The following is a 27,454-nucleotide window of genomic DNA, read 5'->3' on the forward strand; positions in this document are numbered from 1 at the left end:
CACACCCACTGATGTTACCTGAGCAGCCCCGGCGCTGGACACGCCTCCTCCATCACGTGACCGGGAAGTGGTTCGGGCAGTGACGTCACGGCGGAAGGTCAGGGGGAGCCTCCGAGAGGAAGTGAGAGTGCGAGGCCTCGTCCGCCATTGTGGAGAGGAGAGAGCCCGTCCTGAGCCAGAGTCAGAGCCGGGGGGCTAGGAGCGCAAGAGAGAGGAGACCGCCGAGGTCCCCACCGCTCCCTGTGTGTCTCCGTACACAGCAGCGCCCGCCCAGCCAGACAGCGCCGCACTAGTGCCCTGTAGGTGTATGCACATAATACACACATACATTATATCCTCACAGGGCTGTGACTGTCTCCCATCATACAGACCTATTCAGGTCTATACATACAGTGCAGCGGGCTGTGTGATGTGCATAGAGCTGTGGAGACGGCGCACTGGCTGTTGCCCTTACATGGTGTCCCTAGCCAGGTGTGTATGAGGAGAGTCTTCCCCCAGGCCCGGGCACATACGCAGCAGTACGCCCTGTCCCGGCTCAGCACACCCCATACGCTAGCTGGTCAGTGATATACAGGGTGCGGATCACACAGCGGCCGCCGATCATCTCTGGTTCCACAGGAGAATGTCTGCGACCAGCGTGGATCAGGTAACCGAGGAGGAGGCCTGTGTGTCTTGACACTCACTGCTGCCCCAGCCTCACTCATTCTTCTCTGCTTCTTCCACAGAGTAATCCCACTGCCCCATCATCTACAGTCTATACCCGCTACCTATATATCCCCTCATCTACAGTGTATATACCCTCTACCTACCTATTTATCCCTGCATTTGCAGTGTATATATCACCTTCCTATATATCCCCTCATCTACACTGTATATACCCTCTACCTACCTATATATCACCTTCCTATATATCCCCGCATTTACAGTGTATATACCTCTTTACTATATATCCTTTTATCTAAAGTGTGTATAGACACTACCTCTACATCCCCGCTTGCACAGGGTCCCCCGGCCCACTTAATCCCCGCTTGCACAGGGTCCCCCAGCCCACTTAATCCCCGCTTGCACAGGGTCCCCCGGCCCACTTAATTCCCATTTGCACAGGGTCCCCGGCCCCCTTAATCTTTGCTTCTGCAGACTTTGACATATCTTTCTAAATTGCCCCCTTTTGCAGTATTATCCTGCATCTCCACTTCAACAGTTTATCATCCTTAGTGTTCACACTCTGATTTTTTTAGAGCAGGGTGCTGACCACCAGGCAGGGCACTTTTTTCAATCGGGAGGGCACATTTTATATTAGAAAAAAAAATTGCACTAGGATTAAGCCCATTAAACATGGTCATACTCTGCTAAGCCCATTACATATTCATTCTGTCATAATGACAATTACACATTATGGCACACACTGTAGTGCCTCTTACACATTATACCACACTTCATAATGCCCATTACACATGATGGCATGCATCGTAATACTTATACAGTGCCACACACAAAAAAGGCAGGGTGCATTTTGAGGTTTTAAAAAAACAGGCAGGGTGCAGCACCCTGCAAAAGGTTAGATCCTATTGTACTTTCCCTGATGTACACTGTTATCATCCTTTAACTCCCTCTATTGCAGTGTTATCCCACATCCCCTCTTCTGCAATGTCATTATACACTAAAATCATACAGGTTCTAGAGTGTAGTATCTTACATCCCTGTTTTACAATGCTATAATCCTATATACTCTTCTACAGTGTTAATTAATCCACAGGCAGTCTTCTAATATGTTAAAATACTACAGGCTCTGTTGTACAATTTTATATCCCCCTTCTGGTACAATGGTCAATCTAACAACTGCAACTCTGCATTGTTATCCCCCTACATCCTGTCTCCTACAGTGTTGTTGTTCTACATCTCCCTCGTCTATATTGTTAAATTGGGTACACATTAGATGATAGACGTGTCAGAACGACAAAATATTAATATCCTCTAGTGTGTATGCACTATGCTGCTGACGTTAGCAAGTGTGTAAAAGACACCAACATGTTGTTGGATACACATTGTGTAGTGTGTACCCAACATTATATTTCCCTGTCCTACAATTGTATCCCATTTGCTGCAATGTTGTTATTCTACATCCCCTATCATTCAATGATAAAATCATACAGCCCCTGCTCTGGTGTTATCCTGCAGCCCTTGTTCTACTCTACAGTGTACCATTCATATATTACTTCTTCTAAAGCAGGAATGGCAAACCTGTTGTTGAACTACACATCCAAGCATGTTACAGGGCATGCTGGGATGCATAGTTCAACAGCTGGAGCGCCAAAGGTTCCCCTTCCCTGTTCTAAAGCTTTACCAATCCGTGTATTCCGGTTTCTACAATGTTGAGATCCTACAACAACCGTTTTATTATTGACTTAAATTCCCTGCTCTAGAATGTTAAATGCCCACACCTTTTGCTTTTAAAGTGTTATAACCCCATATACCCTATTGTATGGTTCCATCTGACATCTTCTGTATTACATTGTTGTTCTCTTAAATCCCTATTCTAAAATGTTATAGGCCTACACGCCCTCGCCTGGAATGTTATATGCCATTTTCTAAAGTGTCACTGCCCCCCCCATATGCCCTGGTCATGGCTGTCGCTGCCCCCCCCCATATGCCCTGGTCTTGGCTGTCGCTGCCCCCCCCATATGCCCTGGTCATGGCTGTCGCTGCCCCTTCCCCATATGCCCTGGTCGTGGCTGTCGCTGCACCCCCCCCCCCCCCCCCATATGCCCTGGTCGTGGCTGTCGCTGCACCCCCCATATGCCCTGGTCGTGGCTGTCGCTGCACCCCCCATATGCCCTGGTCGTGGCTGTCACTGCCCCCTCCATATGTCGTGACTGTCGCTGCCCCCCCCCCATATGCCCTGGTCATGGCTGTCACCACACCCCCCATATGCCCTGGTCGTGGCTGTCACCACACCCCCCATATGCCCTGGTCGTGGCTGTCACTACCCCCCCAAATATTCCCTGGTCTTGGCTGTCACTGCCTCCCCATATGTCGTGGCTGTCGCTGCCCCCCCCCCCCCCCATATGCCCTGGTCGTGGCTGTGGCTGCCCCCCCCCCCCCATATGCCCTGGTCGTGGCTGTGGCTGCCCCCCCATATGCCCTGGTCGTGGCTGTCCCCCGTCCCCCCCCATATGTCCCGGTCATGGCTGTCGTGGCTGTTGCTCAAAACCCCCCCCCCCCCATCATATGTCCCGATCGTGGCTGTTGTGGGCCCCCCCCCCCCCATATGTCCATATTGTGGCTGCCACTGCTCCCCCCCCCCCCCATATATCCCGGTTGTGCCTGTCGCTACCCCCCCCCCCCCCCCCCATATGTCCCAGTTGTGGCTGTCACCACACCCCCCATATGTCCCGGTCGTGGCTGTCACTGCACCAAACCCCCCCCCCCCATATATGTCCCAGTTGTGGCTGTCACTGCCCCCCCAACCAGGTTTCCTGGTTGTGGCCGCCGCCGCCCTTCCCTCATACACCCTGGTTGTCGCTTTCACTGCCCCGCCCCTCCCCCCAAGTGCCTTGGTCACGGCCGTCACTACCCCCTCATGCCTTTGGTCACTGCTATCGCTGCCCTTCATGCACCAAAACTGACATGTATTGTGAAAAATAATCAAATCAGAATAAGCCTACTGTTGCTCCAGCACGTTCTTATTTGGGTTACTAAATGACTATTAAATAGGAAAATAGAAAATATACTTTACTGTGCTTCACAGGAGATTTCAATTGAGCAGGTTATAATAGTATTGTATAAGCTTGTCTTTGAGCCACATTTAAGAAAAGGCAATTATACTGGTTTATTTCATTTAACAGTAATTAATAACATCCTGTCCTATTTCTATGAATCGTAATTCCCTAATTCCACCAGCTGTGATAGACATGGTGCTGACTTTAGAGAGATCTTATTCTAGGTCAGGGATGGGGAACATTAGGCCCTCCAGCTTTTGTAGAACTATACATCCCAGCATGCCTTGTTACAGTTTTGCTACGTGGCCATGCTACAACTGTTGCAGGGCATGTTGTGATGTGTAGTTCCACAAAAGCTGGAGGGCCGAAGGTTCCCCATCCCTGTTCTAGGTTGTAATACATCTTTAAGATGACCACACAAGCTGCTTTAAGTGGCCCCAATGCATGGATGATGCCTGGTGGTAATAAATTGTGTGGTAATTTTATGACTTCACTGACAGCATTTGGTCTGATTGCTAAATGGACGAGTATCTAATGTGCATGGCCAGATTGCTCAATGCTACTGCTGTTCAGCAGGCTGGGCTTCTGCATGTGGTGATTAATAAATAGGGCAGAGGTTCCCAAACTTGGTTCTCAGGGCACGCTAAAGCTGGGTACACACTAGATCTATCTGCAGATACATCTTACCTTTAGATATATCTATGAATAACATTGTTCACAGATATATATCGATGGTACACCCTGACCGATGGTCCATTGATATATATCAGCCAGTGTGTAGGCACCTTAACAGTCCATGTTTTAAGGATATCCATGGTTAAGATCAGATGGTAAAATCAAGTCACACGTGCCCAAGCATGGAACTCTAAAACCTGGACTGTTATGCTACCCATACACTGATGCAATCGGATTCGATGCGACATCGAAGTGCGATATCCATCGAATCTGATCGCATCTTGTGGTGCAAAAAGTGCCCCCTTTCAGCACCCTATGTTGCATGCCATCTTGAGCACATTGGGTGCTGGGAGAGGGTGGCATTGTAGGGTAGCGCTAGCAGGGGTCAGTGGTGATGGCATAATTGTTTAACACTGGGCAGCCCTCTCAGCCAATCAGAGGGCTGCTCAGTGGTTTAAACAATTCTTCCGCCACCGCTGACCCCCGCCACCTGCTACTAATAGCGCTACGCTACTCTGCCACCCTCTCCACACCACTATGTTCCCTCCGGCCCCCTTCTCCCCAAACCCCATGCCACCGAAAGCATTCCCTCCGCCCCCACCCGCGGATTGCATTTGAGCGATCGCATGTGGTTAAAAACCACATGTGACCGCTCCTGCAATTTGATAGATATTATGTGCAGCACATAAGATCCATTGACCTGACGTTCGACGGCATGGCTGCGCATATAATGGTAACTTAAATCGAATGATTGTATGCATTTTTATCGGCCAGATGTGGTCAAAATCAAATGATTGCATGCAAAATCTCACAAGTGTATGGGTAGCATTAGGGTCCCTTGAGGACCAACTTTGGAAACTTTTTTAAAATAAGGTGTATTAATGGCAGCTTTACTTATTGCCAAGAACATCTGCTTTTATGTTTCTGTATAACATACAGTTCGTACATTTTGTATAGCTTTATGTAATGAACAGTTGATGTTAGGAAGCTTAATCTGGGAAGATCTGTATTGATAGATGTGATTATATTTTTGTGTAGTGTATGGAGTAATGCAAAACTGTGAAATTTCTACGTATTAAATTTCTTCTCAGATTTATAAAAAAACCTGTCCTACAGCCTTATGCTGTGTCTCAGGACGCCAGTAACTTCGATTTACATATAATATACAGATCTACATACATTATCCCATATTTCACAAATAGATTTCACTTTAGATGTGAGATTTTTATTTTCCATTGTCTGTTGTGCTATAGCCAGTATGAGCTTTATATATGTCTTTATTTTTTTTACAATGACTTTTTTCTATTTTTCTTTACAGTATGTTATGTGGGGGTATGAACAGTATTAACACAGCCTCCCTTCTAATTTAAAGAATAGGACATGAGAAATGATTAATAATACATTTGCATTTACTATGCTGAAAACATGTCTGTTCTAACTTCTAAAGAATTTTCTGTGTATTTAATTCCAGTGACCTTTTTCTTTCTTTTTCCACGTTGTTGCAGAGACCTAAAGGACAGGGAAACAAAGGTAAGTGAATAGCATTTAGATATAGTAATCATTTTTCTAAATGCAGTAACCCTTTTGTTTATTCAGTTGATGGTTGAAAAAAGTTTCATATACAATTTATTTTCACAGTGTTTTCTCCAGTAGCCAATCGGAGTACCATTTTTGTTTATTAATATCCACATAATTTGGCATTCTGCTCAGTTCTCCCAAGTAAGTCCCCAAACTAGTGTGGCATAGAGTGGGGAAGTTCCTGCAAATGTAATACTGCCACCAATGAGACGTTAGCAAATGTACACGCTAGCCAAAGACTGATTCTATACCAATAGCATTTGGGAGTCCACTTTACATAAAGCATGAGATCACCATGAGATGACCATTGCTCAACAAATAGGCCCCACGGGGAACTCTACTGGTTAACCGGTATTGGAAAAATGAGTTTGAATTGCAAAAGGACATTCTATCCATGAAAGCAGTCACTGGCAGATGTGCGTGCTAAGTTAGCATTGATTTGGCCGGTGAGATGTTTTCTCCTACAGTTCAATTCCTCCCGCTTTCTTTTACTGCTATTATACAGCTTTATAAAAACAACAGGCTAGGAAAATCCCCTGAATGTGGCATATACAAATACTTGGGCACATTACGGTAATGGTTTTGGGGTGTTTCTTTTTCTATTTAATGCTTCAAAACTTCATTGTCCATTTAGGCTTTAAGCTTAGCAAGTGTGAGGACCAGTCAAAAAATACTGTGACTTGTAACCTCTCCGTATGTTGTGCCTTTATTTAACAACAACGGGCCCCTTTTAACCAGTTGATTTATGATGTAAAAATAGTTATTTCACTTACAAGCAAGGAATTGATCTATAAAGGTTCATCTAAATGCGGTATACATTTATCATATTTGATGATCACTATAACGACATATTTTATTCAGGTTTTGGGGTTATGGTTAGACTGCAGTTCGTGTTAGTTGATTTCTCTGGAAAATTTGACATGCCCTCTTTCAGACCATGTCCGTATTGACAGAGTAGATGGAAGAATGAGTTGAACTAAATATCAACAATATATTCACTGTCTCGTCTAGTCAGTGTAAAAAAAATGAATATTCCAGCAAGCTGATAATACGTACTGCACACTGATAATACGTACTGCACGCTGATGACACATACTGCACAGTTGGTTATTAGTGTTCACTCTAGGAGTGACAGCGGGCAGGGCGCTGGGGGGCGGACCAGGCACGCCGACGTCACAGCTGGGGGCGTGCCCGGGCCGCCGACGTCATGAAAGGGGCGTGCCCGGGCCGCCGACGTCATGAAAGGGGCGTGCCCGGGCCGCCGACGTCATGAAAGGGGCGTGCCCGGGCCACCGACGTCATGAAGGGGGCGTGCCCGGGCCACCGACGTCATGAAGGGGGCGTGCCCGGGCCACCGCCGTCATGAAAGAGGCATGCTTGGGCCGCCATTGTCATCAAAGGGGGTGGGCCCGCCCGCCACTGTCATCAAAGGGGGCGGGCCCGGCCCCTCCGAAGGCACTGTGCTTCCGGGGAAGCGCCAGGCATCGCCGTCTACGGCGACGCTGGGCTTCCCCGTGAGGCTGTTTAGCGGGGCGCTGCGAGAGGGGCAGGGCGCATTTTGCCCTTTAAAAATCGGGCAGGACGCAGCGCCCCGCTAAAACAGCCTAGCGGGAACACTAGTTATGACGAACTTACAGGAACAAAAGATTAAGGTTTGGGAACGGGCTTCAAGGTCACCACTCGGATAGTGTGAGCCATCCCTGGAAAGATCTCAAACATGCAGGCTATGCAAGAAGACCTTATGTTTCTGTGTTTGAAGAGGTCATTAAGAAAGATTTGAAAAATAGGTATCTGGAAAAATGAGAAGAATGAGTTATGGGAGTTAAGGGAGGTGTTTCCAAGTTCTGATAGAGCAGTTTCCCAAACTTTTTTTTTTTTTTGCCATACATTGTAGTAAATTCTGTGCCAACTTGTAACAGGCATTGTTGTTATAATATAAATATACAGATAGATTAGATATAGACAGACTATAATATAACTGTTTGATGCAGATAGATAAAAATGCTAATATATCTCGATACAGCACTATCTCCTTTGTGTGTTAAATTTAGAGCTCCTCTCGCTGTGGGACTCCTCTATGCATAATACATTGCATTAAAATTTGTTATCTGATCCATATGGGAAACATTTTGTCCTCACTGTACTTCTCTGAGCATCTCTTAGAACCAATCAGAACTGAAGTAACACATAATTTGCATAACATGCAATTATACAGAGCAGCTGATTGGTTGCCATGGGCCACTTCTCCTCAGGCTCACTTCTCCATCTACTCCTCAGTTCCTTATAGTGCTAAACAGTTTTGTCATACGAACTCTTTGGAGTCCTGCAATTTGCATCAGACGGATGCAGGGCAAGGTGAATACATTGTCTTAAACCTGTTGTCCTTGCACATTGCTTACTACCTTGTAAACATTTATATGCTGCTATTAAAACACTGAGTGATATACAGTGTACTGGTATTAGGTTTTTTACCCTTCGTCTGGCAACTATTACCTTACCTTGTCTAAGGGACCTATAGGCTGATTTGGAGTTTGGAGCAAAGTAGACAAATGCAGTTAACTTGTAAAACGATTGCTCAGTGAAGGTTTTAAATATGCGAGAGATTTCAATTTGAGAAGGCTGTGTCCAAACTCGGTACTTGTAGAGTCTCCATTATACGTTTATTCCAAAAACTGAAATATTCTGAAAACCGTGGCTTTTCAGAATTTTTTTTTTCCACCGCTTCTTTTTTTCATACTTACCTTGTCCCCCCAGTATCCACGGCGGCCTTTGGCATCCTCTTCAGCAACATCTCAGGTCCCAGGGGTGCATTGGTGACATCACCAGCGCACTCGCACAATGCACCCCTGGGACCGGGGATGTCGCTGAAGAGGATCCCGAAGGACCGCCGTGGACATCAGGGGACCAGGTAATTATGACAAAAAAAAATCATTCCAAAATCCGTAAAAATCCCTTATAGAAAATGCTTGTGGTCCCGAGCAAGTCCAGCATTTGTGGACTACATGCAAGTCTTTACGCACACAAAAATATGCATTGGTGCCCTTGCATTGCCGTATGGTTTGTTACTGGCTTGTGTTGCGTTTTCTCCCCAGTCCCTGATCAGTTGTCAGTTACTGCCCAACAGTTACCAGCCGGTAACTGTGTTTGCACTGTAGCTAATGAGCATTGCATTGTCCCTGAACGCTCAAAGCTGCAAAAATGTTTAACTTTGTCTTGATGATTCATGTTCTTGTGCTGTTGCAATAGTAAGTAATATTTACACAAGGTTCATTTTGTATAAGAAAAATGTTGCTTGTGTAGGTCAAATGCGTGATTTTTAAGTGTATTAACCAGTCTTTGGAGTATAATACACACATTGGAAGGGGTGATTACAAGAGAGATGTATCTGTCACCTTGGCCTTGTTGATACCATTTCTCACATTAATGTTTTTATGGACCCCTAAGTGTGAGTGATCATTTTGTGCCCAAAGATTGACGATTGAATAGAGCAAAGCATTATAATGTTCTGCAAAATAACTGAAGCTCCACAGACTTTCTGGTATTGGTTGGTATATTTTATATCTTTTTTTAATCTTACAAGTGAGGCACATTGCTTTTTTGTATCTTCTTTAAGATAGATTTTTGTATGTTACCAAAAAAGGGGGGTATGCAATACTGGCTGTCGGTGTCTCCCGACAGCCCAGATCCTGGCCTGTTTGTGGTTTGCCCAACAGCAAATCAGCATGCGGGATTCAATGTCCCGCCTGCCGAACGGTGAAAAGGGGGAGTGTCCATGTAAACGGCCATGGATTGTCGATATACATCCGGGATCGCGACAATCCACTGCCGTTATCGGCAGAACGGCCCTACAGCTTTTAAAGCCGGGCTTGTTCTGCCGTGATACCTCTTCAATGCTGTCCGTAAAGACAGCATTGAATATGGCCCTGTCGCTATTTCCACTATCGGAAATACCGGCGGGGGATTGCATACCCCCCAAATGCTTCTATACACAAATCAGCAAGCCACTTATGATGCCTCTTATATGAAGTGAATGACAGACGACTGTATCTTTAACAGCATATATCAAGAATTAGACCAGAGGTTTTCAAACTCTTTCCTCAAGGCACCCCAATGGTACAGGTTTTAAGTTTATCCATGCTTGGCCACCATTTGAGCCATGGATATACCTAAACCTGGACTGTTTGGGGTGCCCTGTTTGGGAACTTCTGGATTTGACAGTAAGCCGACAGTAGGGGCTCCTAGTCGCTGGTATGGTGTAAAGACCAGAGTGACTTTGAAAAAATCCAAATCATCAGGGTAAGACAAATGGGTACGAGTACTCCCTATATGGCAGCGTCCGTGGTGGGGAGTACAAACAGTGGATCAATTAGTTAAAAACTTTCAAAAATCACACATAACCAAGTATTGGGTGGCCAACACTTATTGATGCGAGAGGTCAACAAAGGCTATTCCATCTGGTATGAACCAACAGAAAGGCTTTTGTGGCACCAATCCCAGAAAACGTAAATGATTGTGATGACAATAGTGTGTCCTGACGCTGCGCACCAGTCACTGCAGTGTATAGGGCTACCTAGCCACTGCCTAACCCCCTATCCAATGCAGAAACGGTCTACAATGGGCACATGAATAGCAGACATGGTAATAGGTTGTCTGGCCCAATAAATTCTTTTACATCCTGTGGATAGATGGGTACGTGTGTCATTTACCTAGGATAAAGATGGCCCCAAGATGCATTGTGTAAAGATATTTGCTTAAGAGTTTAAGGACCCTCCCTATATCCCTGTTGTTAAGGGTTGTAGTGTAGACGGCTTCTTTTCAGCTGCAGTTTCTCTGACATGGGAACTTTTTTATAGCTGGACATTAAATCCCAGGTTGACAAAGTGCCCTCTGTAATAAATAATGGGCCTGGTTTTTGTGTGACCATCCTTTTTTGAGGCACCGCCCCACCTGTCCACAGTGGTGGTGGGAAAGATGGGAGGCTTACCAACCATTGTAATGTCTAAATGTTATAGCATATGTTGTTCCCTAGTTCTCTTACTACTTGGATCCGAAGATAATTGTTCCTTGAATTAAAGATACACATTATATGGCTTGGTAACAGGCTGTATGACCAGAGCTTCTTACTTGTTATATCAGTGCATATGTTTCATATCTTTAGATGATTACCCCTTATAGCTAATTACAAGTGTTTAGTGAACTGGTGAGGTGTAGATCTTATGGAGAGAGTTTATATTGGAACAACAAGAATGTAGGCAAGTTGGCATTGGCATTGTTATGACTGATTGCTATGCAGTGTAGCAGACTCCGGTCCCAACTCATTGTTTCACCAGTTTTATATTCTGGTAACTGATTCATGCATTGGAAAACAGAAATGTGGTTACTGAAGTGGGGATTTCTCGCCCAATAAAAGGTCATCAAACTTTTTGTGCCTATTCCCTTTACAAATGAAATTAGCATCCGAAGCACATTCTTTTGTATGTAACATGAAATTTAGGGGGTGTTCAATCCCCCGTCGCTATTTTCGACAGGGGAAATAGCGATAGTTGCCTATTCAATACGATCTGTCCTGTCAGCTTTGAAAAGAGATCTTGGCAGAACGGACCCAACTTTAGAAGCAGTCGGGCCTGTTCTGCCGAGAACGACCTAGGACTGTCAAGCTCCCGGCCATAGCTCGACGATCCATGGCTGTATCTCGTGGCCACGCCCCCTTTTCGGTGTACGGCAGGCAGCACATTGAATCCCGCCTGCCGATTCTTAGTCTAGCCGGCCGAGAGCGGAACAAGGTCACAACAGTCTATTTTAATATCCCCCTTAGTGTTCTAGTAAGGTTAACAATCATGAACTTTTTTCCCTACTGGAAGAACACATTTTACCTTTGTGCCTAATGTTGAATTATAGATGTTTATGTAACCTGACATTTTCTTTTCAGTTACAGTACAGAACGGTTCAATGCATCAGAAGGATGCAGTAAACGATGATGACTTTGAGCCATATCTAACTAGCCAGACGAATCAGGTATGACCAAGACTGAATGCTGGATATCAATTGTATGCAAGATCCTTTATGTTTTGGCTACATTAATGAGACTGCTGTGATGATTGGGCACCTATTTATGTTAATTCATCATCCCCTTTTTCTTGATCACAATTAAATGCATCCATTTTGGACAGAGGATCAGATAATAAGAGGAAAGATATGATAATTTCAGCCAAAGTATATGCCCCAAATGGCTTGAAATGTGCATAGTGGCAGTGGTGGCCAGTGTGATCATCTTGCTCCTCATGCATGTCCACTTCTGTGTCATATGCAGTCATGGCTTACCTATGCCTGGTCTCTTACTGCTGGTGGGGGAGACACCTGGAGGTGCAAAGTAGCAGCAAATAAGAATTTACTGCAATCCAATTCGCTGTCTGTCACTCGCTCGTTGTACAATTTAGGGCTACGAATCCAGGTATTCAATGCCCCTGACGGCGAGCTGTTGACGGCGAGAAGTGACTATAGCTCGCCGCCAGTATTCCACGCGCTCCCCTTCACTCACTATTTCTACCTCACCTGTTCCCTGAGGCCAGGTGCAAACAGCGAGTGTGGCCATTAAAACGGCAGCGCTTGCCACAAAATGCAGTGGACTCGCTGCATTTGCGGTGACCCTTGCCATATAAGTAGATCCTCGTCGTCCTCTCACGATGAAGATTTGTCCCTTACATTGAATATGGCAAAGGGGTTTGATGGCAAGGATGGCTTGTTTTCAGCAAGGAAAAGCCATCCCGGCTATACAGACCCCCTCGCCGGCTGCAGTGAACACCGCTTTAAGAAGCAGTTTAGGGCTAGCTAGGTAACCTCTTTCATGAGGGCTTGGGTTGACTCATGTGCAGTCATAAGGTGCATAACACAATGATCATATTGTGAATAGGCATCATGAATTTATTTGCATACAGGGTGCAGTTGGATAGCATTATACACAAGGGTCACTGTCCATCCTGGTATAGCCTCTGTATGTTATAATTCACAGCACACAGAGCAAATGAGAACTTCTAGCTCTTGCGCCACTTTGCCATCATAGGGCAGCTTTTTATAAAAATAAAACAAACTATGTGACGTGCATATTCTGTGTGCGACTGCAGCTGTATCTGTATATACGAAATGCTACATTGCCATGTCAGTGTAAATCAGCCAGTGACATAACGTAGCATTTTTGTATGCAGATACCGCTGTGATCGCACACAGAATATGCACATGCCTCATATCATTGTAATTAGCATTATCTACATGTACTTCTTAAGCTGGCCATATTCTAGGGGGAATTCTCCCCTCAGAGAAGTCGCTTGCGACCCTCTTTTGAGCTTCCCGGTACCTCCCTAGGTGTCCTGTGGATTGTTTCTTCAGCCGCTCAAACTTGTAGGCTCCGGTGCGATGTGCACGGGACCGCACATGGCATCGGTCTTGCTGTCCAATAGATAATGCAGTTGTTCCCCACAATCACATAAAAAGTGGTCATATTGCATGTGTATCACCTAGTGTCCGGACACATTAACTTGCACAGCAATGCGAATAAGATGCATATTCCATGGATCAAAAATTCCCAAGAAGACATTCATAGTCGGCAAGCTTGCGTGGCACTGTGTGCGACTAATAGGGCAGTTTAACGTGACTTCCGCAACAACTCTTTGGCTTTCGTGTAAGATTTTCTGTGCTGCATATCTTTAGTGTCCTTATAATTTTCTGTGGATGTTAATTTTGTGATACTTCACCCTAAAGTGAGAATCTATTCTGGGCGGAATTAAAGGTTATCCATACATTGAGTACTTGGTGCAACTTTCTGTAATTAAGAGTAACCTAAATATCAAAGATTGTCTAATGCTGGGGTAGCCAACCCTAGTTTCTACTATAGCACAGTTTCCTTATTTTTTAATAAGTAAACTTGCATTTGAAGTAGCAGGTGACATCATTTTGTCAGTTTGCACGCTCAGGAATATACGTGTCATGTTACTGACACACACGGTAACATTCCATGTTTACTTGTGTGAAAAACAATTGTTCTTTTTGTGGACTTTGAAATACAATGAATAATTAATGATGTCATAGCTGAAGGAACCATCTGGTCGGAGAGTAACATAATGAAACTGTATAATATACTGTAAATGCATATTTGGATTTTTCATGATTAAAGAGGAAATAACAACAGTGTTTGATATCTCACACTGCCTCACATTATATCAGGAATGGGGAACCTTTGGCCCTCCAGGTTTTGTTGAACGATACATCCCAGCAAGCCCTGCAACAGTTTTAGCGTGGTCAAATAGCAAAACTGTAGCAGGGCATGCTGGGTGGTGTAGTTCACCAAGAGCTGGCTGGCCAAAGGTTCCCCATCCCTGCATTAAAGTATAAAACAAATTTGATGAAATTAATCAAAAAATAACCAGGCTCCTAAATGTAATATCTCAAACCCAGCCTATAACTTCATTTAGGAGCTGATTTGCTGGTAGGTTGTCACCGGCCATTTTATCACTTCAACAGTGATGACTTACAGCATTCTATTGTAATACTATATCCTATGAAATGGCTAAATCTGTTAGATGTGTAATATCTCCTATTTTAGATTCTAAAATGGGGTGTATGCTCATTTCACATAGACTCTGATCCCTCCTTCAAATGACTTTTAGCACTTTTAAAGTTGCTTCTTTGAAGTGCACTAATACCCCTTTTACACCAGCCCTGCAGACCCGTGATTTTGCACGGGAGCGCGAAAAAATCCCGGGTTGGCAGGTGGTGTAAGTGGTCCAACCTGGGTCATCAATCCGGCAAGCACTCAGGGTTCAATAGGAGTTCAACCCGGATCGCTGTACAGTGTAAATGGTAACCCGGGTTGATGCGTTGGAAAAGCCGGAGCTGGGAGATGCTCTCATCTTCCAGCACCAGCTCAGGCCCCGCCTCCGGTGACGCAACCCACCCAGCATTATGCCTGGTCAGGAGCCGGTCTAAAAGGGTCGCTAGCCAGGTCGCACCCGGCTTGGAGCAGAATCCAAAATCCTGGGTGCGACCCGTGCTTGCTGGTGTAAGTGGTATAATTGATTTGTAGTTATGCTTTTTAATTTGAGCCATGGAGGAGGTTATGTAGACCGTGTCAAAAGATGACAAAATATCGGTACTTCCTCATCTTTGTGGCCACATCTTACGCTATGGAACTTACGGAGCGTAACCCGCTCCACCCTTGGTCCACACCACCCTCCTGTGTCCACTCCACCTTACCTTTAGTAAAGTTGTGGCGAGACACCGAGCCCGAAGCTTGCCCGCGAGGGGACAATGGTGCTATTCTAAAATCGGCTAACGTAACTGGCATAAGCTGTGGCCGCAAAGATGAGGAAGTACCAAAATAACTTTTGCAAAAATACAACTTTTCACCGAGCAACGGGTTCATAACTATAAAAAGAGTACGAAGTACCTAATTTCATAATATTTTCAGTTTCCCATTGCCGAACCCTGTTATATTCTCCGAGCACCAGCAAGAGCGAACGCGAGGACAGCCTAGGCCAGTGATGGCTAACATTTACACTCCAGTTGTTGATGAACCACACATCCCAGCATGCCCTGCTACAGTTTTACGATTTAGCCATGTTAAAACTGATGCAGGGCATACTGGGATGTGTAGTTAACAACAGCTGGAGTGTCAAGGTTAGCCATCAGTGGCCTAGGCCAATAAAGAAGTTAAACATTCTTTAAATTGTATCATGTGGTAATCCCTGCCCCTTGCTGATGCCCACTTCCTGTGTGTACTGATGTCATACATAAGTGTAAACATGTTTACGTATATTTTACACTAATGTGTTTGATAGAATATGTGGTATCCAGTGAAAGTTATATATATTTCTTTTGTTTCCATTGCAGAATAATAGCTACCCACCAATGTCAGACCCTTATATGCCTAGTTATTATGCTCCATCCATTGGATTTCCTTATTCCCTTGGTGAGGCTGCATGGTCCACCGCCGGAGACCCACCAATGCCATACTTGTATGGACAGATGAGCAATGGGGAACACCACTACATACCGGATGGAGTGTTTAGTCAGCCTGGAGCTTTGGGGAACACTCCTCCTTTCCTAAGCCAGCATGGGTTTAATTTTTTTCCTGGGAATGCAGATTTCTCCACATGGGGGACAAGTGGATCTCAGGGACAATCAACACAAAGTTCTGCATATAGCAGCAGCTATGGATACCCACCTAGTTCCCTTGGTAGAGCCATCGCTGATGGGCAAGCTGGTTTCGGCAGTGACACTCTGAGCAAAGTACCAGGTATTAACAGCATTGAGCAAGGAATGACGGGACTGAAAATCGGTGGAGATATGACTGCTGCTGTAACGAAAACTGTCGGTTCAGGTTTGACTAGTATAGCCGCAAACAGCGTGCCTCCTGTTAGCAATTCAGCACCCAAACCAACCTCTTGGGCTGCCATTGCTCGAAAGCCAGCGAAACCTCAGCCTAAACTAAAACCCAAGGGCAATGTGGGTATTGGTAGCACTGCAGTTCCCCCACCGCCTATAAAACATAACATCAATATTGGAACTTGGGATGACAAAGGGGCTGTGGTAAAGGCCCCTCTTACCCAACCAGTTATGCCTCCTCAGCCTGTAATTCAACAGCCTCAGCCATTAACTCAACCTCTACCCATGGTGCAAAACCAACTGCCTCAACAGCAGCTTCAGCAACAACCACAGCAGCAACAAGGACCTCAGCAGCAGTCCTCAACACACCAGGTACAGCAGCAGCTTCAAAACCGCTGGGTGGCACCTAGGAACAGGGGAGTGGGCTTCAATCACAACAATGTATCCGGCAATGAGAACTTTGGCTTAGGCGTTGTCCCTCTTAGCTCATCACCTTCTGGTGTAGAGGTTCACCCTGTATTGGAGAAACTGAAGGCCATAAACAACTATAATCCCAAAGACTTTGATTGGAGTCTGAAAAATGGGCGTGTGTTTATTATTAAGAGCTACTCTGAGGACGATATTCACCGTTCTATCAAGTACTCGATCTGGTGCAGTACTGAACATGGCAATAAGCGTTTGGATGCTGCGTACCGGTCTTTGAATGGGAAAGGCCCACTCTATTTGCTCTTCAGCGTAAATGGAAGTGGACATTTTTGTGGTGTGGCAGAGATGAAGTCTATTGTGGACTATAATGCATATGCTGGAGTCTGGTCCCAAGATAAGTGGAAGGGAAAGTTTGAAGTTAAATGGGTCTTTGTCAAGGACGTTCCCAACAACCAACTGAGACACATTCGTTTGGAAAACAATGATAATAAGCCTGTTACCAACTCAAGGGACACTCAAGAGGTACCCCTAGAAAAAGCCAAGCAAGTCCTTAAAATAATTGCGACTTTCAAGCATACAACCTCTATCTTTGATGACTTTGCACATTACGAGAAGCGTCAAGAAGAGGAGGAAGCCATGCGTAGGGTGAGTGTATGTCCGTTTGTGTGGTATTGTTTTTCTTTCTCTCTTCCTTGGCTACAACTCTGATTTATTTGTTCAATATTTTGGATTCCATTTCCCCATTGCATTGTAATTTAGATATGGCAGATTTGCTGGTGATGATGGTAGTTTTTATTTTTTCTTCTGAATACGATGTGTCCTAATACATCTTTGCTGGAGTTGCACCATATGGCATCTCTTGGCACGCCAGGTACCATGAGACCCTGCTAGCAACAGTATCTTTTTTTGCCAAAAATGTATCTTACACAAAACATAATACAGCTAGGGTGCACCATTTAGACTGTGTGGATTTATTTCATATATAGCACTTGTATATCTGTGAGATACACAGTCTAGGGGTCATATATATTAAGCCTGATAAAGTGGATGGTAATAATGCATCGCTTCATCCGGCTTAAACAATCTGCCCCTCGGTCACAATAATATACAAGTGTCTCCGATTAATCAGCACGTGCGTTCTAATCTCATCGCATTGCAACGAAGATACATTATGGAGAGAAAAAAAATACACCTTACGCTAATCAAGTTGCATGGGCAACTGTCAGCTAACTCATGCCTGGTACCTTTCACTGTGTGACATATTTAGGCTATCTTTATGAGGATACACCTGTACATTGCATCCGGTTGATACATGTCTTTATTAAGCAGCAGCCATCAGTATCCACTGTTTTATCTCTCCATCCCCCTCATCTCCCTCATTTGCTCCTTTAACTTGATCCTTTCCTCATCTGCTCCTTTGTCTTTGGCCTCCATTAAGTTTACAATGATTTCAATAATTCAATTATTTTAGGTGCCCAGGGTGCATTTAATTTGTTCTAGGCGAATTTCACCGGTTTACATACGATGTAGTGTGTAGATTAATTCAGGTGCGCCTATACCAGCAGCCTATTTATCTCCACCAAACTGGTTCAATTGGCCAGTAGCAAATAATGCATTAAACAAGGGGGGTAGGTGGAGGATGAATCAAAGACGCTTAGGTTGGATGTATAAATTGAAGAGCGTCTATCCCAAGACTGAATAAGAATATTTTTAATATATTCACTTTAAAAACAAAAGTTCCAAAGAACATCCGAAAATACAATCTTTCAGTTGAGAGGTCCCTTGTTCAATTGTAATCCCGTACTTAGATGTGGTTTGGTAAAAATAGATAAAATGATATTGGTGACCACGTCCACCTGCAATAGTTGGACGTGGTCACCAATATCATTTTCTCTATTTTACCTTATTACCATAAGCATAAATAAAAATAAAAAATTAAATACCCTTTCCCACATGCCCTGAGTTGTCTAGCAATCAGAACCACTGTTCAGGTGGCTGCAGTTTAGGAGAGTTCATACACTCTGCAGGCACTGTGACATATACAGTAGGGGAGGGATTCAGAATTTCGGAATTGTCTGACAGTGCACATACCCGTGTACCCTTTCAGTAGCTCAGTATCGCTTATTAATATGCGTGCCGCTATAGGATGCAGAGAACATTGGCAGTGTTTTGGAGGTACTTCTCTGATAATATTAAACATTACAGGTGTCCATATAGCATAAAGCTGGCCATACATCAAAACGACCAGCTTGCGATCGGATTGTGTCACGGTTTCCCCGGCAGCTTCCCAGACACAAGATAGATCTATCTTAAGATCTGCAACTCCCAGCATACTGGTCGTTGGCAGCATCCTCAGATCTTACGTGCAGCACATTTAGATCTTAGGTTCGACCTCACGACCTGCGGGACTTCGCATTGTACCGAAACACCTGCACAAAGAAAACTCACAATGCATCGCACGACCCTTCAAAATCATGCTTTGGGGCCTGTAATAGTGCTCATGTATTTGCCAGCTTTAGAATACTCCTACTATTACAATGATTAAATGCATATCAAATAGTGAAACCATCCTATAGATGGTTTTTACTATTGTAAAAAGCAATGGAATTTGCTGCACTTTATAAGAAACTATAAATAAAATTATAGAAGCTTACCTATGGAAAAGCACATCCACAATGTCCGCTAAGAAGATCCAGGATAGATACATATAATATTACAGTAGATAGTGTCAGTAATTCTAATCGTACTCCAGAACCAACCGTAACATTTACGTAGTGAAATAGATCAATCTGAAGGGAAGTCGCAGAACCGGTTTTACAACTGTATAAATCTTAACTGGAAGCCTTTGTACTGCTGAACAACTGTATGAAGAAAGCCGATTTAAATAGATGTAAGATTTCCCTGCTTAGAACAGTAATATGATATTTTACTGGGGGGTGTAATGGTGGTTAATTGTACTTGAAAAGATGTACAAAGTTTTGGAAGTGACGTGTGTAATAATGGTGCACACTGCTCCGATGGTGATAAAATCCGTATGAAGCAGTAGATTCAAGTGTCCATGGTTCCTGAGGTTTAACATGTACATTGTGTGCACCGAGAGGAATATTGAAGTTGTGTAATATACCTTAAGAGAGGTGTCTATCATCAAGCCAGTGTGAGTAGCTAATCCTCTTGGGAACAAGTAGTTACTGTATATCTACCAATATCGGTAACAACTGCATGTTTGGTGGCGGCCGTGTGACGTCATGGAGCAATATAGTTAATGATCTCATTCAGTGTTAAGTGCTAGATTGCTTGTTTAAATACCACAGCCTACCTGAGTATTTGTTACTGACCACATGTATCCCTTTATGCTCACAGTCGAACCATCTTCTAATGGTGACTTCTAGCATGTCACGAAGCTCACCGTGAGTTAAGTGGACCTAGTGGATGGGGAGATTCACAGCATAAATGTGACAAATCCGCAACAAGTGTGTGATGCTTTTAGTGTGTTTTAAGCTCCTAGCTGAATCTAGTACTATAATGGTGCACCCAAGGATTTTGCAATTGTTTGCCCTCTTCTGATATTTGAGAGGAGGAGGAGGAGGAGGAGGAAGCACTCTATACAGTCATCGTAACCGGCCCACAAAATAGTGTACCTCACCTCCAAAAATTGGGGTTCTACCTGACCCTTTCTGGGTCCCAACAGAATGAAAGTTCTTATTAATCTTTCAATTTAAACAGAAATAAAGAATGGTAACTGTTTTGTAAAGCGGTATGCTTTCTTACAATACATTACAACATGTAACTTAAATGGTTACCGTGTACCCCAGCCTCCTTCCCCAACCCCCAGCTTTTGTGCGTCATGTCATACCAAGCCTTCTTTCACCGCCCCCAGCATTGCACATTATAAATACCCAACCTCCTTCCCCCAACTCCCAGCATTGTACATTATATCCAAAATCAGGCACATCCTTTATGCCAAGCCTCCATCCCCTACCCCAAGAAATTGGCGCATATATCAGCCTCCTTTAACCCACCTCCACCATCGCGCATACCTAGTAGAGAGAGAGAGAGACAGACGGACGGACAGACGGACCGGGCACGCCGCCGCGTCACCAGAGGGGGCGTGCCCCGGGCCGCCGCGTCAGCACATGGGGGCGTGCCCCGGGCCGCCGCGTCAGCACATGGGGGCGTGCCCCGGGCCGCCGCGTCAGCACATGGGGGCGTGCCCGGCCATGACTACGTCACTGAGCTGCCGTGACGTAGCCATGGCTGGGCAAGCCCCCTTCAGCGATGCGACGGCCCGGGCACTCCGGCGGGACAGACTGCAGGCTGATTTAGCGGGGCGCTGCTAGAGGGGCAGGGCGCATTTTGCCCTTTAAAAATCAAGCAGGGCGCAGCGCCCCACTAAAACAGCCTAGCGGGAACACTAGAGTCTGGCTATCACTAAAACCTCCACTGTTAGGTTGGTGCAATATGAACTATATAGTCCATGTCACTAAAACATTTAGTACATATTCTCACTGTGGTTATACAGCTGGCGATGCCATTGTGGGCTCGGTGTCACAAGATAAAGAGACTGTGCAGGCAGCTCAATTTTGACTATGATTTCTAGTATGGTCAAAATTGGCATTGTGTGTGTATAGTCAGTATTGGTAATTATGGGCTCCGGTTCAAGGGAAGTCAAAATCGCACCCTGTGCATGCACGTTAGTTTTGCAGGTGAGAAGGCTTGTTATAGGTACAAAAAGTCATCTATTCACTCACAGAAGAGAGCGGTCTCTGAGGTCATGCTTACTTGTCTTAATAAAAGTCTGGATGGATGAGGTGGGATAATTAAAGGCGCATTGGCTATTAGAAATGTCTGTTTATGTATGCGTGTGCCTGAAGTATGTGTTTTACTTATTGGTCATTTCTCACTTTGAAACTGTAGAATGTGAAAAAAGAAATGATGCGATTTGGACCAAACAGAAACACTGATCCATATTTTGTTGCTGGTGTAAATAAGTTTTTGCTTAATCATTAATATTAGATATTCTGTGTTATAATCATTCTGTATAAAATGTAACATTTTAAGAAATATATGTATAATGTCGTTTGCCCAAGATCTTTTGAATGTGAGTGAAAATGTATTCTCAGTTGTGTGACATGCACATACTGTATACCAGCAGGTGGCTCTGTAATACTGTAATCACACGGAATCTTCGATCATTTGTGTAGGAATTGCTGGGTTTTTCTGTCTTTTTAGCATCTTTTTGCACCCGTATATTATAACGGAGCTTAGTAATACAGGTTGAGTATCCCGTATCCAAAATGCTCGGGACCAGGAGAATTTTGGATAACGGATTATTCCGTATTTCGGAATATTTTAATATTTCAATTATGTATTTTGAAGTATCTTGCATGTATGCTGTATAAACACATAAAATACACACAAATATATTTTATTACCACATAAAATACACACAAATATATTTTATTACCACATAAAATACACACAAATATATTTTTTGTTCAAAAAACAAGGTTTCAAAACATGAAACAAAATTTGTGTACTATCTCAGATATTGAATTTGAATGCCAAGCAATCATTTTCTTGCACATATATATATCATTCCCTCAGTAGTGCTGTTACAACTGTCCCCAGTGAGTTTTTAGCAAAAAAAATATTATTTTTTCACTTTCTGGAATGTATGGTTTTCAGAATAATTCGGATAACGGATACTCTGATACGGGATACTCAACCTGTATGTGGCGATCCAGCTGGATCTTAACTTTCCAGCATTTTTTTTTATTTTTTATTAGACTATGGCAGGGAATTCTGGGATGCGTTGCTCAATATCAGTTGGACTGCTACGCGTTGCCTATAACATTTGAACCCTTAATCTTATTTTTTTTTACATTCCTATGTTTTATATAATCACTAATTGAGTGAAATATGTTTTTGTGGCAAGTTATCACAAGCATCCTTTTATTTTCATAAAATAATAATCTGTTATGGACAAAAGCTAATCTACCCACAGCTGCTTGTAGATTGTGTGTATGGATTTGGTCAGGGGGGACATTTTCCTGAGCCTCCAACTGGCATCGGGCTTCAACATTTTCTGACTTACAGATTTTGTGTTCGGACTCTGTCTTATAATCCATTTGGTATTTTCCAGGTAATAAAAGTAAAAAAAAAAGTGCCTTAACTTGAAAATCTTTCCTGCCTGAGGTGTCGCTCTCTGCTGGGGTGTCTCTGTCACATTAAGGCCTGTATCTCAATACAAACAAGACTGTACTAGAAGCACCAGCGCAGACAGTGACACCCCAGGCAGAGAGGGGAACTGCATGGGTTTGTAAATGTTGGAGGGTGCTATTTGCTCTATACCTTGATGCCTCCTCATCTTATGGAGCACCCCTCTTTGCACTTTGATGCGATACGAGTGCGGATTCCTTGGAAAATGTGTGTGTGTGTGTGTGTGTGTGTATATATATATATATATATATATATATATATATATATATATATTTTTTTTTTTTCATTCTAGCACCCGCCATATTTGAAAACCCATATAGTTCCTCTTCCCTGCCTGGGGTGTCGCTGTCTGTTGTGGTGTTTCTAGCACAGGTCTGGTTTGCATATCAGAGCTGATATACAGACCACACTGTGCTGGAAGCAATACAGCAGACAGCGACACCCCAGGCAGGCAAGAGGAACTGCATGGGTTTTCAAAGACGGCGGGTGCTAGAATGAACACTAATATGTGTGTGTGTGTGTGTGTGTGTGTGTGTGTGTGTGTATATACAGGGTTCCACTTCTCCTCAGATCACTGGAACAAACACGTCACTGCAGCTTTTCAGATAGATCAGTAGCTTTATTAGACCTCGACGGGTTGTTTCGGGGTAACACCCCGTTTTCAAGAGGATACAAACACATACTCACACTTACCATTTAAATAGGACATCTTCTTGGCGCCATTCCCCACAGTATATATATATATATATATATATATATATATATATATATATATATATATATATATATATATATATATATATAGCAAAGTGAGGCACTCCAAGATTCAGATGACAATCGATGTAGACAGGGGTACACAGCAGCACTCACACGGATTTGTAAATAACTCAGTGGAACTTGGTGTCAAATAGCCGACGTTTCGGATATCACTCCTTTATCAAGACCAACACATCCAACAATACAAACATATACAAAGCTTACCTAAATACCATGTCTGCAGACCGCCTCCATCAACGCTGCGCGCACAGCCGGCATGCTCCGGACCCGCTGGCACTTCCGGGTGTTGCCTGACCTCTCACCTTGCGCACAAGCGTCATGACGTCGGCCTATCCCCGGAGTTGCTTCTCATTACCTAGCAACCTGACGCTGCTGGGCGCAGGCTGACGGAAGATCTGTGAACACAAACAAATCACAAGAAAAGTGTACATCACCATAATATTGACATGCATATCATAAACACAGTGCATAGTACCGGAGAATTACAAAAAACATATTATAGGACAGCTGTTCGTTTAAGCCTTTTGGATGCATAGTATCCAACTTGTGGATCCAATATGTCTCTAGCTGAAGTAACCGACGCCCGCGGTCACCCCGTCTCAGATCGAGAGGTACATGGTCGATAATAAGGTACTTTAAGTTAGCCAACGAATGTCTAGCAGTAACAAAATGCCGGGCTACCGGCTGATCATTCTCTTTATTGTTCAGGGCTGCTTTGATGGCGGACCTATGTAAAGTTATCCGCTCGCGGAAAGTCCTGATGGTCTTACCCACCTAGCACAAGCCGCAGGGGCATTTAATCAAAAATACTACGTGGGTTGTAGTGCAAGTGACAGGGTGTTTAATGAAAATTTTATAACCCAGATACTTTAGTATATATATATATATAGTATGTAAGTGTTAAGAACGATGACCTTTTGCTATCCATGCAAGTTTTCTTTCAACATGTAAACCAAGCAGAAAATCACCACCACGTAACTTGTTTCCTTTTTTGTCTTGCAGGAGAGAAATCGAAACAAACAATAATTGTATGGAGTTAGTACTGCTCACAAAACAACACTAATGATGCAGACTCTGGAAAATCACCTACTTTATCGAAGAAAACATGATTTAATGCTTTTTTATTTTTTGCTTATGGCAACATCTTAAAACTCTACCAGAATTTTTTTTTTCTTCTCCCCCCAAACCTTGCATAATGGTTTCGCATCTCTCCTTGTACTCTTCACCAAACACGCCCGAGAACTTCGTCAAGCACTTTGTCCTGGACCTTCTATCAGTAACTGTTGTCTTTTTGTAATCATGCATCCTAGCAAAGACGCAGGAGACACATTAAATGCAAGGATACCTTCTTTTCTGTTTAATACTAACAACTATTATAAAAGTGGTTAGATTACGATGTGAGATTCACTCTGCTTTTGTTTTTTTTTTGTTTTTTATTGTGTTCTTCTTAGTTGTTGGAAAATGTAAAAAAAAAAATGAATCAGGCCATATTTAATTCAGGAGTAAACTCTAGTTATCTATTAGGATTTACTGTGGTGACATCAATATGGCGAACCTAATACGCAGAATCATGGAGACCTTTTTCTTTCATTTGTTCCGCTGTAAGAATATTAAAGTACAGCATTGGGGCACCTAATTATGCACAATGTAACAGTGCTTATTCTCACTTACTGACATGTGCAGGGGATGCAGCTGTCTTGTCAGTAAGTGAGAGCAGGCTGGCGAGGTCGTGACTGGTGCCACTTACTGTCACAAATCTTAATGTTTTCAGGAAATGTACCTCAGTCCCAGAGCCAGATGTAACCAGCTTCAAAAAGTGTTAAAAGTGGAGAGTCCTAAACAACCAGCCAATCAGCTCCTTCCTGCCATGTTACAGGCTGGGTTTGAAAAATGTCAGGTAGGAGCTGGTTGGTTGGCTGTTTATTACTCTCGACTTTATCACTTTTTGAAGCTTGATATATCTGGGCCCCAGTGAGACTTTTTATGACCTTTCGTTTAACTTGAACTCGTATTACGGAGTGTCTGCAAATCTGAACAAGTGCTTTCACGAAATAGAATTATTCTCCTAATATACTAGTGTAATATTTTTTTTCTTCTTTATTAGCGAGCATACATGTGGAATTTGGCACTTTGTTTTGTTTACCCAATTAATTTGTTTGGCGGCTCTTTCAGCTCTTAATTAAAAACTACGTGGGCCCTATTCAGCCATCTCTTTCAGCCTAGTCCCGATGAGTCCCAATGCCCACTTTGTGATTTGCTTTAAGTGCCTCTTCTGTTTTATTTTTAGGTTTTTATTCTAGTTTAGAGAAATGATAATCTGGTAATGTATCGCAGACACATGTATTAATGTATTTGAGCCTCTGTAATGCAGGAGCAGTTGTGCATTCTCTAAAAGAAAATCCGCTTTCTAGCTTATTGTAGTGCAAACTTGGGGTCCTCCTACGGTAGAAATGTTTTTCTATGCGAATATGTCTGTCCAGCATAAATACTAAAGATTGTGTTACTTGCTGTCCTTCAGTTATGTTTTGTCCTCTGATTTCATATAAAAATGATTTGCACATCGACATTTCTGGAACAAGTTTTAGAGACCTGGTAGAACCTACTTGAACGCAGGTAATGCTTTCATATCTGCTGGAGAGCGAAAAGTCCACGTAATTCCATACACAAATACATTGGAGATGAAATGCGACACACCAAAAATAATTCATTGAAACTGTCGAAGCAACCACTTACTGCATATTCACTACTGATGGTGAAATAATGGCGGAGTGAAAAGAAAGTGATATTTTCTAAATAGGTAGCGCTTAAGTTAGAGTACAGTACACAAGGGGGCATCCGTTTTGTGTGCTGAACCAATGTTCTTGGAAATCCAGTCTGTCAGTTGATAGGAAAGAGTGACTAAAACGTGAGATACTATGGCTCTCATTCAGGGCTGTGGTATAATAGATCTACAATGAGTAGCTAAACAGTCAAAAGGTTGACAACATATGGTCGATAGTGGTTATGGTCAACATAACCATGGTATATGTAAGTATTTGGATGTTTTATTTTAGGCCATATCTTGTATTTTCCATGTTATGTGACCACCAAGTCCAAATGTGTTCACTTTCCCCAGCTTACTGTTTTCAATAATGTCCATGTGGATGTAGTTACCCTCAGTAATTTACTGGCAGGGCCTATCCAATTAGCCCCAATGGGCTGACACAAGCAATGGCTTATCAAGGATTTTGAGGCAGGCAAACACAAATCCTGTTGGTGAAACATTGTGAAAAATGACGTTTTTTGCTTCTGAGGTTTTACTGTGTGTAATAGGATCCTTGTAATTGGATAGTAAGTCTGAAAGCAAATGTAGGGAAAACATGAAAAATGTTTCAACTATTTTCATGTCGACTTTAAGCAAGTCGACCCTTTCACCTGTCCACATTTTGTACTTGTCGACCATATGATGTTGACTGTCTACCTATACCAGGCCTGGCCAACCTGTGGCTCTCCAGATGGTGTGAAAGTACACATCCCAGCATGCTTTGCCACAGTTCTAGCATTCCATAATAGCAAAACTCTGGCAATGCATGCTGGGACGTGTAGTTTCACAGCAGCTGGAGAGCCACAGGTGTGCCAGTCCTGACTTATGCATTGTAGATCTATCACCCAGATACCATCATTCAGAGTTGTACGCTAAGCAT

At 43.5% G+C, this 27,454-nt stretch overlaps 1 protein-coding gene across 4 annotated transcripts; it reads left to right on the forward strand.

The window, feature by feature from the left end:
• On the forward strand, positions 1–26,288 carry YTHDF3 (YTH N6-methyladenosine RNA binding protein F3). 4 transcript variants are annotated; one of them, XM_083187171.1, is made up of 5 exons: positions 1–646; positions 5,866–5,924; positions 11,902–11,987; positions 15,855–17,420; positions 24,774–26,288. In XM_083187171.1, exons 3-5 carry the CDS (start codon positions 11,922–11,924, stop codon positions 24,795–24,797), a joined length of 1,656 nt encoding a protein of 551 aa, XP_083043297.1. In that variant the 5' UTR covers positions 1–646; positions 5,866–5,924; positions 11,902–11,921; the 3' UTR covers positions 24,798–26,288. The 4 variants fall into 4 exon arrangements, with proteins under 4 accessions (XP_083043297.1, XP_083043296.1, XP_083043300.1 ...); XM_083187170.1 differs by having other exon boundaries at positions 5,900–5,924; XM_083187174.1 differs by having other exon boundaries at positions 1–299.
• The last annotated feature ends 1,166 nt before the right edge of the window (positions 26,289–27,454 follow it).

This window comes from Crinia signifera, chromosome 5, assembly GCF_055691185.1.
Source record: "Crinia signifera chromosome 5, ASM5569118v1, whole genome shotgun sequence".
Lineage (NCBI taxonomy): Eukaryota > Metazoa > Chordata > Amphibia > Anura > Myobatrachidae > Crinia > Crinia signifera.